We start from the raw sequence: 16,525 nt of genomic DNA on the forward strand, positions 1-16,525 counted from the left end.
TTTTGGGTTTGAGAAAGAGGAAATTATTCATGTCTTCAGTTATTCCCTTCCCTCTTCTCTTATTTCTTTCTCTCTCTCTGTGCCAAAAACGAGAACACAATAGGATGGCAAATGTTTATGGGGAAGAGAAGACATTCTCTCCAGGTTTTTGAGTCTTTTCAACTCCATAGCTTTAAATAATGACTGCAACTGTGTAAAAATGGCAACTTGAAAAAGCAAAAGTGAAGTGCTGAGAAATTCCAGTACAGAGAAAAGAAATCAATCCTTGGACGTTTTTTGCTTTAATGCATTCAGTGTTACAAAAGGGTCAAAGAAAAAAAAAACAACAACAACCAAAAAAAAAAAAAAAAAAAAACCAACAAGAAACCCAACAACCTAGAAGCATGAAACTTTTGATTGGCAGCCTTGTATTGCTGAGGGGGGTCTAAGAAATCACATTTTTCTCATCTGTAAGATGGAAACTATGCATTTGTACTACAACATAAATCTAGATTGTTTTTCAATTATTCAAAGATATTTAGTTATTTCTTATTGTGATTTATGGAGCCCCAAAGCTGACTTAGGCTTTGGTCTGTAAATGTTTCCAGTGCAGTTACTGCCTACTGAAAGAGGCCTTGAGAGTCCGTGGTGTTTTGGCTGAAGATCCCCAAAATTCCTCCCCCCCGTGTGATTTGTTCTGGTGTCTCATTAACTCAGCCTTGGTTTCCAGGCTGTCTGTCTCTCGGGAGGGCAGCAAAGCCGTGGTGCTTTGCAGTGCTCAGTGACCAAGGTGATGTGAGGAACTCCCAGGAGATGCCTTCTGAGGATGGAAGAGGCCTTCACATCCATCCTGTCCCACCTTTTTCCTTAGATAATTTTAGAAGCTGGAAAAGCCTCTCCACGTGCTTTTCCAAGGTGTTGGCAGGGCAGCTTGGGGAATGTTTGTGGCTTTTTTTTTCTCTATATATCCCACAGTCACTCAGGTGAGTGGGAGACTGCACAAGCCCTCTAAAGGGTGGTACTGCCCAACCCCTCTGCCAAAAGACCAGCTGCAATTAAAGCAGTCAAACGAGGATCTAATTACAAAAACTCCCTGCATAACTACAGAAATATTTTGTGTAAATTGGTGGAGAAAAAATTTAGTATAAACTCTGCTGCAAGCCAATAAATCTACTTGTGGTGTAGTGCTTCCGGAGACAGCATCTAGTCGATGTCTGTGTGTTCCAGAAAAAGAAAAAGGTTCAATATGTTCTGAAATGCCTTTATCCTGTTTCTCTGCTAACTTCCCCCAAGCCGTTCTGTCTCCTGGATAGATCCCAAATCCCTGGGACTTCTTCCAGCCCTCCTCTTCGTTGCAGGCGTTACAGGCTCCTGATCAGGAAACAGGAGCGATTGCACGTTATGTGTGTGCCCCAGCAGGATGAAGGGATGCATTCGGCCTTCCAGCACCACCAGCAGCTCCTACCTCATGTGCTGCACAGAAAAAGAGGGATATTGCACAAAGTTACATGGGCAGAGGGGCCAAGTTGGAGCAGGAGCTGTGCCTGGGAGCCCACGTGGCTCTCAGCAGCCAGCCCTCCTTGCTCCCCTTAGTCCCATCGGATGTAGGGTGCATCCAGCGAGCAGCCCGTGGGAGGGAACGTAGAGGGGAATTGCTGCTTCTGTCCGGATATTCCTCAGAGACCACCGGCAGGCCTCTGCTGCTCCCTGCGTGGAGGCACCAGGTTTTGTTTCCCCTTTGTGGGAGGCTGCTGGGGGAGCACGAGGAGCCTGGCAGTGGGGCAGGTGCCTGGCTGAGTGGGTGTCCCAGGACATATCAGGCTCCAGAAGACCCTCCAGGACAGGTGCATCTCCTGCTCCGTGCTCTCCTGCTCCAGCTACTCCAGCCTACTTTTCTATTATTAAATCATAAAATGATAAGAGGCATAGCCCTGATAGCCCATGCTGTGTCCCCCTGCAGCTCTTCTCGCCAGCAGCACTGAGAGCAGAGGGGCTGTGGCTGGTGGGGTGCTGGGAGGTGCCTGCCCTTCTCGATAAATAACTTTCTGCGAGTGCTGGCTGCAGGGGAGCATCGGGGGCTTTTTCCCCCAGAGCTGTGACATCCTTGCCCAGGCCGTGGGACCTGACAGCAGGAGCATATTTCGATGCCAGAAATGTTAATAACATGCCTGCTGTTTTTATTTGTGGTCAGTCTCGCTGGAGATAATGCTGGAGCACATCCCAGCCTGAGCAGGGCAAGGCAGCTGCGTTAGATGCAGGGCTTAATGCCCGCAGATGCTAAAGCCACTGGCTAAAGCCACTCTGGTGGCTGGGCTGATTCTGCCAGGTGCTTCGATAGCCACCAGTGTGTGGGTGTTACTGCTGCACCCACAGCTCTCCTTGCCATCTCCAGGCAGCTGTGCCCTCCTTCTCCTGCCCCACGGGCACTGGGCTGCACAGGGCAGGCACGGGGCCCCTGAGCTTTGCAGAAGACAGTGATAATAACCTTTATCCCACCAAAAGTAACTGTCATTTTAGAGTCATAACTACTTCCGGTGACTAAATTTCATCTGGCAATCAATAAAGTATACATTAATTACACATTGAAAAGCAGTAAAAGTGTTATTCTTTCCCACAGACTTGCACAGCAAGAAGCTTGGTTCCTAATAAAATGTTAATGTCGTTGCAGCCCAAGGGTTTGTATTATCCCACCAAGGGGCATGGGATAGTGAGCAGCAGCTGGCCACCTCCCTCAGGGCCCTGGCTTGGAGGCAGAAGAGCCCACAGCCCTATGGCATCTCCTTTTGCTCTTGGAAACCTGATTGTCCCAATCAAGCAAACAAGGAGCAGTAGGTAATGCACTGCCAAGTGAAGTTAGAGTCAGTCCTGGGCAGAGACTTCCCAGTGGGTTCCCAGCCCTTTGCTGCCTTGGAGCCATGACGGGAGCATGAACACAGGCAGAGGGGTGAAGCAGTGGGTTGGCAGGAGTCATGGAGATGGAGGCTGAGACAATGAAGCTGAGCACCGCTGAGCACCAAGTCCTTCAGCTGCACTAGTACCTGCAAACGAGCTCCCCAGTATCATCTGCAAAAACATCCACCTCATACGTTCTGCATTATTTGACCTTCTGTCCCTACAAATAATAGTGGCAGAGCAACAGAAAGCTCTCTAATGTGCTCACATTGTAATAAAGTAACCCCACTAGGAATAAAATCTAAAGCAATTACTGTGCTAGGTATTATGCTGATTTACCAAATTGCAGTTGAAAGTCAAGAAGAGTTGAGGATACGGTGATAAAACATCTGATCTAAAATCTGACTCTAAATTACCCTTCTGGCCAGCACAGTATTTCAGCCAGAAGAATTGTTATTCCTCTCATTTCTCTTCTTCAAAAATCATCGTTCAAACCAATAATTTTGCACTCCTCATGGATTGGAGTGAGGACTTGTCTGCACTTTGTGCTGTGTGATTAGCTACTAAAGGCAATGCTGAGACTGAAGAACAGAAACTTCCCTCTGCAGGGTGAGGCATACAAAATGAAAACTGTGTGTAAGAAAAAGTCTCTCTTTGGAGCCATTCTGTCCTCAAAATGGAAGAAAAGATGCACCACGTCATATTTGCTTAATGGGTAGAGACTTTCCATCATCTCCTGGTAATTGTGCTGGGCAGAGGGCAGGCAAAGTTCATGGTGCACATGGTTCACACTGGCCATGGTGCAAAGCTACTCTCATTGAGGGGACAAGACCTCACCTCGCTTGGCACAAGTCTTATCCTACCAGCATGTGTTGCTGTTGTCAGGGGCCTGAGGTTTGTCAAATGAAGTCCTTTCCTTTGATCCTTCGTGCATAAAGTTTTCAGTATTGCTTGTCAGGACTGGTTTCCCTTCTGTTCAATCATCTTAATAATAATGGCATGGGGCAGGACACTGGGCGCTGCCGGTGGGTGATCTCCATCCTGAGAAATCTGTCCAGAGGCACAGCGTCTGCCTGGACGGCAGCCTGCGGGGCTACGTCTCTGCCCCCAGAGGGTTAACACCACTGAGATCCTGCTGATCAGATTTGCTAAACTCCCCATTACATCCCACTGCGTTGCTAATTACATCCTCATAAGCTAAAATCAATTAGAGAGGTTTCTCCCTGCCCGCACTTCTTGACTTCAGTCTCCATCACCAGCCTTGGGCCTGGGAGCACCTGCCTGGGTCCTGCTTCCCCCTGTGGCCCTAGAAGAACCCAGTCCCAAAGCCATTTTGGAGCCTTCTGGTGACAAAAGTGGCACTCGCTGGCTGAAAGCAGGAGCTCTGCAGTGTCCCCTGCATGGGGAACGTGACCTGTGTGGAGCAATTGCAGCCGCTCGGGCACAGGGAGGAGGGGGGGAGCTGATATCCTTCTTCAAATATGGAAAAAATTACTGCAACAAGGAAAGCAATAAATTCTCCCCGATGTTCAAATGTGAGGGATTTGCTTTGTAGGGAGAGAGATTTAGGTTAACTGCCTGGAATTGAAAGGTTTTTAGAGGGAGGTTAGGCACGCAGGGAGGGTTTAGGAAGGGCTGACCCTGCCCAGAGGCACTAGAGGGGATCAGGTAGCTTCTTGAGAGCCAGCTACCATATTTTCTACTAAAGCTGGTCATAAATGAAGGATTCAGGCCAAGGAGAGTGTTCCCAGCCACACCACTGCTGCCTGGCCAATATGCCCTTGGTCTGGGCGAGCGGTGCCTGCACCCTGCCTGCCACCCGTGTCCCCTGCCAGCTGCTGGACGTGTGCCACCAGCCAGCCCCTGTTTGGGTGGCATTTAGCTCAGGGGTCTGGCACAAGGCAGTGCTCTGGTGCTGGCCTCTCCCAGACCTTCTCCTGTGGCTGGCAGCAGCTTCCCTGTGATTTCAGCTTCTCTAAACCACTTAACTGCTGTATGAAAAATATTAAAGTTCAGAAACTCTCCTTGGAATACGTCCTATCTCCTGGCTGCGATAACTTAAGGTAGGTTTTCATCTTAATGTCCTGTTCTCCTCCCCCATTTTAGTAATTGCATATGTGGAAGAAATCTCCTGGCTCTGATACTGCAGGGTAATTATCTGTTCACTGCAAGCTAGCCAGGCAGAGCCGGGATGCCATCGTGCACGCTGCTCCTCAGGAAATTTTATTATGCTCCACGCTTCATTTTCAAATGGATCAAGATGACAGAGGTCAGAAGGGGCTTCATGGTCCGATGCTGGGCACCAGTGAGGAAGAGCCCCACGTTTACAGCTTCCTCCAGCAGCTCTGCTCACTGCCCATCACTAGCACCCTGTGCTGGGTGAGCCCCGATTTCACTGTGCTCGTGCCAAGGCTCTCTGTGCTTACACCAGCAGGGTTAACGGGACAAGGAGCAGGCACTTTTTGCTTTGTACCTGCTCTTTAGAGAACAGGAAGAGTGGGGTTAAACAAGTAGCTGTTCTAATGAAAGCTGATTTGTAGAGTTACATCTTGATTTCACGTCTCGCTATCCTGCAGAGAAGGCAAATGCCCTCAGCAGAGGGGACTGGCACTCGATGGCCTCACGACGACGCTGCCACGGCGTCAGAAGAGGCAGCTAACACAGACGTGGTGTCAGGCTGATTGCAGGAGTTTGTGACCCGCCTGGATCTCTGCGGGGTGCCAGGGGCTCGCCACCCACCTCTCCCAGCCCGCCAAGGGGGCCTGCAGGGCAGAGCCTGCTCCCAAGGCCACCGTGCCCCGTGAAGGCCTCACCCCTGCCTCCCCACAGAGGCCAGAGTGGGAAGCTTCGGCAGAGGGTGGGATTTTGGGGTGTGGTTTTTTGTGTCAGCAGGGTGCAGGGTACACATCAACCACAGGACACAGCAGGACCCCCCCCCCTCCCCCCATGCTCCTTGTCTGGTGGTCAGCAAGGGCCAGGGCCTGGCACCACAGAGGACTTGCTGCACCAGGCACAGGGCACAGCAGTGTTTCTGAAGAGTGTGTAAAACCATTAGGCAATGAAAAAGACCATTTATCTCATCAAAAAAACCCTTAGCTCTGAAGGGTGAGCTCCCTCTGGATTATTAAAATGGTTTGAAGGCTTTAAAAAGTTATTTTAAGTCATTGGAGAACATAAATGTTAAAGCCACTTTCATCATAAACAGGTAACAGTGGGGATAATGGGATCTTAACTATGACATTTGGACCTAAATGAGACCTGATGCCCTGAACTGCGTGAGAAACGCAGCCATGCTGCAGCTTCCCATTTTTCTATTTAAATGCACCCCTGCAGAAATTGGGCCTTATCTAAATGACAGCAACTTGTGTGCGAGTAACACTGTGAGGGGAGACTCTTACGGCCAAGGCTGCCTGTAAAAACAGGCTTAAAATGGTACATTAATTAACGGGTTTCCTCCAGGCAAGTGGCCTGAGGTGTGAAATTTCATGTCGTGTTAGTTTTTATGCCATTCAAATATTCCATCCTTTTTATGTGTTCACCAGGCTTCCTAGGAAGAGATGGAACTGGGCTCCTGTGGGCATCTGGTGGTGGTCTCCGGGCAGCACAGTGCCCCCATGTCCGCATGGACAGGGCAACGAGCTGATGCTGAGACAGGGAGGTACCCTCTGCTGAGTGTGAAGAGGGTTTTTTCCAATAAAACACGGGAAAAATGTGTGTTTGTCAGCATGGCTGCCATTGCTCAGCCATAATTTTTATTGTCGGGGTGGTCCCTGACATATTTAATTACGTACTGTTACCCAAAGCAAGGGGGGTGGAGAAAGCAAGTGAGGATGTGGTGGGAGAGGAGCAAGGGATGGGGGAGCTCAGGAGCACGAGGAAAAGGCATGGTGCATTTTTGGGCTGTGTACCTTGAGCCACATTGGCAAAAGCTGCCCCCAGAATAAGGAGAGACCGGTTCAGTTCTACTTTTCATATGTTTTATTATAAAGAAAGGTAAGATAAGCATTGTGAACCGAATGTGCCAGGTGCTGCGAATGCAGCACCTTCAAACAAAATAAAAAATTAAAAAAAAAAATGCACCTTATGAGAAACTGTAATTATGCTCTCTAATCTTTCATAAATAGACAAAAATCATTGTCAGCAATTTTTAAATAGATGGACATATGGCAGAAAAAATATAATAATGCCATAGAACATGGATATAAATTGTCCATTTCTTGCTGTACAAATAATAGAAACAAGTTTGGCAGGCTTTTTTTGTTGTTTTTGTTTTTTTTTATACACATCTCCCTTCTATGTATAACTAAAAAATGTGCTACAATTAATATAAAATGCTTTTACTATAAAGTAAACTACTAATTTTTTTTTCACAAAAAAATCTTAAAGATGTCTTTAGCACAGCTCTAAAACACTTAGTAAACTACTTACAACTATCCAACAAATTATATTTCATGATCTTTTTCACATTTTTCTCTCATATTTTGCCTTCTGCTCTCTCCCCCCACCTACCTAGGAATAGTTTTTATTTAATTTTTGTATTTTTTTTTTTTGCCAGACATCCAAGGCCTTTGCATGTACAATATTCACACAAACTTCACATTTTTCTTGCACAAAGTTTAGTGCTGTTAGCAAGTCAAAAGAGTGCATCCTCCTACTGAGCTGGCCTAATGCTTGAGGACACCAGACCTGGGCTTATGCTGTGTCTAAAAGCAGTTCACTAGGAAAATAGTCTGTAGCTAAGCTGATGGCAAGCAGAAAAATGGTGTCCCCCCTTTTTTTTTGTTGGTTTTGTGTTTATTTATTTTTTATATATATATATATTTTTGTTCTTCATGATTTATGAGGTTTTGGGCTTCCACAGAAAGTAGACTTTAGAGTTCACAAATAATCAGAGAAAACTGCTCTTGGAGCCTGGGATCGAAGCCAGCGACGAGGCGCAGTGGTTGCTGCTCGTCCGTAGGACTTGCTCGGTGCCTCTCCGTGTAGTCTGTAGGATAGACCCCCCCCAAGTGTCCTTCATCTGAGCATCCCCGAACAGGGATGGTGAGACTTAGGTGAGGTAGAGCGCCTTGTCCCTTGGCAGCATGCTGTAAAAGAAAGGAGAGGCAGGAGGTGAGACAGGCTGGAAAATGTCCGGGAAGTCCCTCAGGAGAGCTGGCTGCCAGCAACAAGCACTTGCGTGGCTGTTGGCATGCTTGCTCTCAGCCCCACCGAGGCTTTTATGGCTCCACGATGCAAAGCATCCAGTGGCTGGCACCTAGGGGCAGGTGTGTGGCGAGGAACCAAGCAGAAGGCACTTGAGACTCAGAGCTTGCTGTAGTTTCAGTTCATCCTGAATTGTAACAATAAGGGCTGAGACACCAGGTCACCTCCAGGGGGAATTTTGGCTCTCGCTGGGCTGCAGGGAAGGGCCAAGTCTGGATTTCCCTGCAGAGCACGCAGGTGTGGCACTGGTACCAGCTCCTCCACCATACAGACACGGTCCTCAGGCTCAGCCATGGCGGGTTAGGAAAGGTGCACTTGCTTTTGGATTAAATGTGTCATTTTGATGCTGCACATGGAGCAGGGGGTTGCAAAAATGTGATTAAGGGGCTTATGCCTGAAGATGCCTGTGGGTGTCCAGGAGGATTTACAAAAGTGAGGTGGCTGAAGACTGTGGGAACAGGAGACATCACCTGCTCAACGCCCTACTCCTCCTCTCCCAAAATAAGTACAACTAGAAACATTAATAATCAGGAAGTAAGGGGAAAAAATGCGGTGACAGCAACACCAGCCAGTCTGCCCCTCAGTCTGCTGAAGGCAGTAAGAGGCAAAAGAAGCCCTTGGAAGATGAATGTGCCCCTCTCCCTGGCTGAAGGGCAATTTGGGCTTTGCTCTGATACCCACTTCATTTGAACGGGTTGTATCGTCTGCACTGCTCTGGCAGAAACATTGTTGGGGCCTTAGAAGTAGTGAAGGACATTACAGAGCTTTGGGAAATTCTGGTGTGAGTGTGATTGTGAGTGGAATAATGGGGAAAGAGCAGACAGCAAGGCAATGCTGCTGCTGATAGAGTGCAGTGCAGAAGAGTCTGCACTTTGTTAGTCTCCACATTTTATAATTTGCATTTAAAATGCAGAGTGTTCCCTACTGCACTCAGCAAAGATTTAATACCAGTGAGCAGCAGTGAGGTATTCCAATACTAAAACTTCATTAATTTTACAAAATATGCTACAGAACACTTCCCAGTTCATTATGGAGTATTACTATAAATAATTGAATCCAAACTAAGTGCATTTGTGGGGTTTTGTCTTTGTCTTTTTAGAGATTTTGCTCACTTAGTTTCTGATTCAGAAACTTCCCCCACTTAGAGTGGATTGCTTCATCATTAGCAGGAATGAGCACGGCTGTCAGCATCGGGATGAAGTGGCTCCACATGGCATTGTGCGTCTGGACAAGGCATACCTGGGAGCGTCCCAGCTTCTAGCCCAAGGGAGTGGGAAGAGGGGAGAAAAGTTGCCCAATGACAACACATTTATAATGGTGGCATCACACAACGACATGCAGGTATATTTTCAGCAGCTCACATAACTATCAGGCCTAGGCTATGGATAAGGTGAAATCCATGGGGATTTCAGAAAACACACAAAGATCAACACGGGCTGGGAGGGCCTTGGAGCTGTCTGATTCCACCCAAAGCAGAGCCATCTAGGTGCAGGTTTCTCAGCATCTTCAGAGTAACACCGTGTCTGAATAACAGCATCTCCAAAACCTGGTGGATACAGTTACCTCTTGCAAATGAAAAGGACATAGGGAGATGACTCAAGTTCAGTGTTACCACCCCAAATCTAAATAGTAGGAGGCAAAAGTGAACGAATCCCAAAGAGAACTTTGGTATGGAAAGAGCAGAAAAAATGGTGAGGTGCCTTGAGGAATTAGGAAAGACTTGCAAGTATTTGCAAACCACGCTGCAACCTTGGTAGAGGTGAGCTAGCTGCTGTGGAAAAAGTGACTGCAAAACACAGGTATTTGATGGGTGCCTGGGGAAGAGCAAGCATGAGAACAAGGTAGGGGAAATGGGGGGCTGTGTAAATATAGTTTGTGATACGATGGCAAAAAGTGCTGAAATTGTATGCTGCAATTGCTTGTGGGAGGTGATAGTCATGTACTGAGTGGGAATGGAGAAATGCTGCCCATGACTTTGCTAGCAATCTAGGGTAGCTTGGGCTTAAGCCCAGAAAAAGCTAGGAAAATTGGATGGAAGTCAGTGAGCACAAACTCATTAAGAAAAGGGAAGGGGATGGGCTAAGAAACATCTAAATCCCTCTCTCATATGGCTCATTTATGAACTAAGGCGTGCCTGCTCACAGGATCCTGGATCTGAGGGGTATAAGTGAAGAAGTATCATTTAATGGCATTTTAACTAGCACTGACTGGCTGAAAAAAAGCTTCAGCGATTCTTCCTAAAAGGATTTGCTCGATAAGGAGGGACAGAGAGAAAGCCAATCTCGTTGGCTTTTCTAAAGTTGTCTGGGTGAAAAACGCAAAAGGAAATGCAAGACTTGGGGGTTTACCCCAGCTAACCCAGTGCCGACATCATGGGAACTGAGGAAACACCAAGCTCATGGCACGGAGGCAAGGGGGAGCCCAACTTTGATCAGAGCTTGCAATTAGTGCAAAACTGGAGAAAGAGCCCAGGCAGGAAGAAGATGATGAGAGCCAGATAAACCTCTTTTTGGGACAAGCACAAATGGAGACACAGGGGCTGCAGTTCAGCAGTAAGAGGGTTGGTCCTACAGATGCGTGCCGACACTGCAGGCAGCACAGCACACACACTTTGGTAGCAAACACGAGGGGCTGGCCGCAGCAGGAGGTGGTGGCACTGCTGATGCCCCAGGCTTTACAATCAAATGGAAAAAGTCAGCTCTGGGAGCTGGGTTTCCAGCAGCTCGTCTGTCTCTAGCCAGAGGAGATGGGCTCTTTCCTTAAGAGACGACAGCATTTTTTAGTGCACTAAGCGCTCTCGGCAGTACTGATCCATATGCATCTGAGTTCATTGCTGTAACCTACTCTAATAATTATCTGGAAGTCTCTGCATAATCTGTCTGGTTTTAAAATATATTTTTTTTTCCAGGAAGCTGCGATAAACCCATGAAATTCGATATTTCTGCTGTGACAAAGGCATGAAATGCATGAGCTTTGATCATGAATTGCATGGGCCCTCTGCTAACAATACGGCGCTCCAGCCGCATGGCAAAGAGCTTGTTTTAGCAACACAAAACCCAGTCCTGCCTGCAACGTTAGCATTTCACCTGTGTCTGGGAGACGCTTCTGCTCAGCTCCTTTGCAAACTGGGACCCGTGTGCCATAACCCTCCAAGTGTTTTGCCCACAGGATCTAAAATTACATTTATCATCGAGCGCCATATAGCTTCCTCTTGTTGGGTCGTCTGCGGAGCCCTCAGTATGGACCACGCCAAATTCCCTGGCAGAGCCCGGAATAATCCCTGTAGCTGAGCACCCTCGGCAGGCAGACAGCAGCCATATTCTAATGGCTCGGTGAGTTATTTATTTCCCTGAAAGAAATAAATGTCTGTACAGTCTGTGCCCAGCCCAGCCATTGTAAGTGCACTGCTGGCACAGGCAGGAGCTGTACTCCGAAAAGCCTGGGAGCTTGCTATTATCTCCAGTGAAAGCACTATGTTCCAGCACTTCAAGCAAATCAAACAATACTCAGAAGCTACTAAGCCTCCTTCCCTACCTGCTCTAGCAGCAAACCCCGTGCCTGTTTTACAGAGTACAAGAGCAGTCTCGAAACTATTACTGCTGAACCAAGAGCACCTGATTAGGCTGAGGTTGGAAATGGCTTTCACACCCTCACTGCTCCCCAGCTTTGAGACAATCGTGATGTTTTTAATTATTGGGGAATTCAAGCAGCATTGAAAGGACCTTCGTGCTGGAGCTTGTAGGCTGCAAGGGGAAAGATCTGCACAGATGTCGGTGGCCTTTCCTGCAAGGTGCAGAGGACCAGAGCATCACACAGCTCATGGGAGGAGAAGGCTTTGAACCCTCTCATGGCTAAACCCTAGGGTGGATAAGGGACCTGCTGCTAGAGACAGCCAGAGATTGTGGCCTTGGCAATAAAAGCAAACACTTTAGAAGGAGAAGCACTTTGCTTACGGATGTGGCCAAATGCCCTCAAAGCCCACCATCTCTTGGGACTCACTGGGCAGCCACAGTGGAGCTCCTCAACAAGAGTTTAGTTCTCTCAGGCAAGCAGCAAAACCACAAACTGGCTGCTTGGGCTGCACACAGCAGCTGCTGCTGGCCAGCCCACATAATAATCTGACAAGTAGTTCTAAAACACTCATTTCCAGGGCATAATGCACCAAACACTCACAGGACATGGATTTCTTTCCTGTTCCTTGGGTGATGGCCATGCATGACCCAATGCATGCAATAGGCTGGGCTTCCCTGTCCTGCTCTGGAAGGAAGTGTGTCAAGGTCTCCCATTGCCAATGGCATAGAAACCCCCAAAAAGAGAAAACCCCTCATGTCCAATGACGAAATTATCCATGATTTTTTTAGCTACCTGCTTCCACAGCATCACATCAGTGAGCTTACAGAGGAGAGGAAACCGTGAGCATCATTCACCATAACGAGCCTAACCACTTGCTGTATGTTTGGGGGCAGGTTCTCAACTGCTGCAAGCTGCTGGACTACCAACAATTTACAATCACGCTGTGTATCCTGTACTTTCTGGTTAAAAGATGCTGACCCATTTGGCTTGGAGGAGGCAGGAAAACCACTGCAGAAATTGCTTCTGCAGCTCAGTGATGGCTCAACCCCAGTGGCTCTTCAAGCCCAGGGCTCTTGTCAGACCATGGGAGGAAGGAAGCACCGTGATAAGGAGATGCAAACTGTGCCACACGGCATTTTCCTCTTTTTATCACCCGTCCCTATTTGAACATCAGACGACCGTATGGTCACCGTTCAGGTGACAGAAAGCACATGAGAGATGCCCCATTGTGTCTACTGGCCTGCAGTGGTTGATCCCACACTCTCTGCTGGGGTAGTCGCTGTCCCACTCAGTGCTTCCTGGAGGATTTGATGCACCAGGCGAACGGGGTCCAACGCTGTTTTGAAACTCAGACGAAATATGCGAAAAGTCCTGTGGGGTGGAGGAAAGGAAGGGTTACACGCGCCCACGGAGGCAGGACAAAACAAAGATCTAATAATATTGCACAGACACGTCTGTGTGCCCCAAAAACACTGCAGTACAGGGTGTGGGAGCACTTACATTGGGAAAGCAGCAAGTCCAGCCCAGGACCTGAAACCCCCTGGTGGGACTGAGCAGAACGTGAGATGCTGCAAGCAGGTGTCCACGCAGCCACGTCTGCCCTGCACCCCTCTGCCCACCTCTTGTTTTTTGGGTCCTCGAGGGGACAGTAAGTGGCTGCAGAAGCATGGCCAGGAAAGCCTTCGCATCAACATGCGGGCAGTCAAACCCATTTTTCCACTCGAAGTGCAGCTCCCTTTGCAGTAATGCATTAGCCCCTCGTAATGTACGGTAACAAGGCAAGGAACAGCCACACAAGCAATACTCTCTCCATCAGCTGTCACTGCTGGCAATTTACAAGGGCTCTGTGGGGCTGTTTTATCTGAAAGCCCATCGCGATCCCGATTTTTTGGGGCCTGCTTAATTAGGCAGTGCATATAAAGAAAGAGAATCATGGTAGTTACCTGACCAAGAATCTGATTTTCTCCAAAATGTCAAAATTAAGAAAGCATGTCTTTTTTTTTTAACCATTTAAAATTTTCTTAACAAAGATGTGGAATGAAGCTTCACAAAATGCTGCTCTCAGCAACAAAAAATACCCCAATTAAAGTGATTATGAGGATCCCCTTTTACGCTCATTTTTGCATGTGGGCTATCGCTGAATTACAGAAGCCACGTTTGCTTATGTAGACCCAAAGTAAAATCACCATGCTGCAGACGTTCCTTGGGATACCCTGAGCAGTCTGGGAATGAAAACCTGTTCTAGGATCTGATGTTCCCAAATATGTCATCTTTCTCTTACTGACAGGGATAACTGTGCTTCCACATCCCTACTCTCCTTTTCCTTGCTTTCACTGCAGTAGCTATTCCAAAATTAACAGTTTCTGTTTTCTCAAAGCTAGTTCCAAACTGAATGGGTCACATTATGTGAAAGAAAGCTTTGTACATCACTAAAATACTGTGTGAATTTTGTGATATATAGCTAGTAAACACGTGAAACACAAATTATTCAACCATCTGGGTGAATAATGCAGTTAAAAGTATCATCAAGTAAATGGTAGCAGCTGTGAATTCAGAGCATATGTCCTTCACTGTGAATAGTTGGTCCAGTTCATATTCCAGATGGAGAAACTCTGGAAACCACTCATCTCCCTCTCCATGTACTGGCATGTTCTCTATAAGGTGGAGGCAGTGGTTCTTACTACTGCCAGTTTTTCCTCCAGACACATTTTCTTACTGGATTTAGAGAAGGGAAGCAGTGACGCCTCCATGTGGGCTGCCAGCCTGAGCTGGCCATGGCTAGGGGTGGTTTCTGTCGGTAGGTTTTACACCTTGTAGCCAGGTCTGTGGGATTCGTGTCCTGCTGGTAGGGTTAGCATACGTGCAGGCATCCTCTTGGCTCTCTGCCACCACAGCGATGTTCTCCAATGTTTTGGAAAAACATTCATTTTCTGTCCTGCTAGTGATGTTCCCTTGTTCCCTCTACCTTTTTATTCTTCCTCCTGGTGATCCCCACCTCTCGTTCTCCCACAGCCTTTCAGCCCTCCCTTCTTTCAGCAGCGTCACCGGGGGGCTTCCCGCTGACCACCCACCCAACCACCTCAGAAGACCATTGGTGAACCCCTCCCAAACGCCGCTGGGGGCCACGAGCGCATCGCCGGCCGAGCACTCACCTGCTGCCCGGGAGGCGAGGAGTTCATGGGGGGCTGTACCTGTAGTGCCATGGGGGGGGACAGGAGGGGCTGCTGGGGGACCTGCTGCATGCTGAGGGGCTGGCTGAGGAGGGAGCTCTGCGGGTGGTGCAAGGAGAGCTGCTGGTGGAGGGGAGGGCTGATCTGGAAGGCGGGCGGCGGGGAGGCACTGATGCTGGGCAGCATGGGCTTGGAGGGCAGGGTCCGGGGCAGGCTGGGGTGGGAGTGGCCGCGGTAGCTCTGCAGGTCCGACGGGGACAGGAAGGAGCCCAGGCCGGGGTAGGGTGACGAAGCCTGCGGGGGCATCGGGTACATGGGCTGCTTGGGCGGGATCATCTTGGAAGGTGGGGTGGCTTGGGCGCTTTTCGTCTCCCCCTGGTCGGCAGAGCTCTGTGGGAAAACAGACCGCAGGCGGGTGAGGGAGGAAGGCAGGGTGGTTATCTGTCCCCAGGCACCTCTGCTGCCCAGACAGGCTGCAGGCACCAGGGCAGGAGCGCAGTTTGCAGAGACGTGCACCTGGAGCCTGTGCTGACCGCGCTGCTGAGCCCCACTCCCATCCCACCCAGACAGCACGTGCATCTCCAGCACCAGGGCTAGCAAGGGGGCAGCAGGCTGGGCCTGGCACCCAGACCTCTGAAATTAACCTCCAGAAACTCCACCGTACATTCAGCAGAGCCTGGAGCATGGGAGAGGCATCAACCGGCACACAGGCAAGTTGCCTGTCCGCAGCTCACCGCATGGGTCCAAACAGGTGGGTGAGAAAATCACTTTTGCTTCCCGTAAAGCACAAACGGGATGGTAAAAATTCTGCTTGCTTAATCTCGAGCATTCCTGCAGCCCTGTGGGCCTATAACGCACAACACAATGGTGGCCTCATTTCTGCAGGAAAAAGGGACGAATGACAGGACATTTTCTGTCTCGGACAATGAGGTTTTTGTCCGGTGATGGGCTCTGTAACAATCCTCCAGATCTTTTCTCACCCAGCAGCAGGGAACATACTGTGCTGTTTTACTCAAAATATAGTTGCTCTTCTGCAAAAAAATCAGTTATTGGAGAGATGGGGAAGAAAATGAAATCATGATGTGTGGTGACTCCATGCCCTCCATGCCACCTGCCCCACATTGATGCTGCACACGTCCAAATCAAGACCCTCATAGGTTACCAGAGGGACTAAGAAAAGCTTTTAAACCCCAAAATAGCCCTTTCTATGCCCATTTTAGACATCTGTCCTTGCTGCTGATCAGTTCACAAGTTAATGGTGATAGTGCTCATGCCTGTGCAAAAGCCTTGAGCCTTTCCAGCCCACCACCAGCCGCATGCATCCTGCAGATCTGGGACATCACATTATCTCCTGTGGCAGCTGCATGTGATTTTTAAGTACTGAGGCTGTGGTACCGTACCAAGCACAGACAGTACATACAGCACAGCACATCAAGGGAGCAGGAACCGGACAAGTCATCAAGATGCTCCGGGCCTGCTCTGCCACCCACAGCGCCCAGTGCACACCAGCACTGCCTGGAGCATGTCCCAGTGCTGTGCCAGGAGCTGTGGGCATGCTGGAAACCCTGCAAAGGCCCTGTGGGGCTGCGTGTCTGTGTTTGGCCAAACAACACAAATGGACCAAGAGATGGACCAAGTCACCAGAGATGTGACTTCATGGGGCAGCTGAAGGTGTGGGCAGCAAGGAGAAGCGGGTTTGTGGAGTG

The 16,525-nt window shown here is 48.8% G+C and overlaps 1 protein-coding gene across 3 annotated transcripts in view; it reads right to left on the reverse strand.

Moving 5' to 3' along the window:
* Window positions 1-6,826: 6,826 nt before the first annotated feature.
* TOX2 (TOX high mobility group box family member 2) overlaps window positions 6,827-16,525 on the reverse strand; it is a 130,172-nt gene continuing 120,473 nt past the window's right edge. For all 3 annotated transcript variants that reach the window (XM_032198450.1, XM_032198451.1, XM_032198452.1), the window contains exons 7-9: window positions 14,802-15,209; window positions 12,890-13,020; window positions 6,827-7,958 (exon numbers count right to left, since the gene is read on the reverse strand). In XM_032198450.1, coding sequence (XP_032054341.1) covers window positions 7,922-7,958; window positions 12,890-13,020; window positions 14,802-15,209 — 576 coding nt within the window. In that variant the 3' untranslated portion in view covers window positions 6,827-7,921. The remainder of the gene's footprint in view (window positions 7,959-12,889; window positions 13,021-14,801; window positions 15,210-16,525) is intronic.

The sequence above is a fragment of the Aythya fuligula genome, chromosome 16 (genome assembly GCF_009819795.1).
Source record: "Aythya fuligula isolate bAytFul2 chromosome 16, bAytFul2.pri, whole genome shotgun sequence".
NCBI lineage: Eukaryota > Metazoa > Chordata > Aves > Anseriformes > Anatidae > Aythya > Aythya fuligula.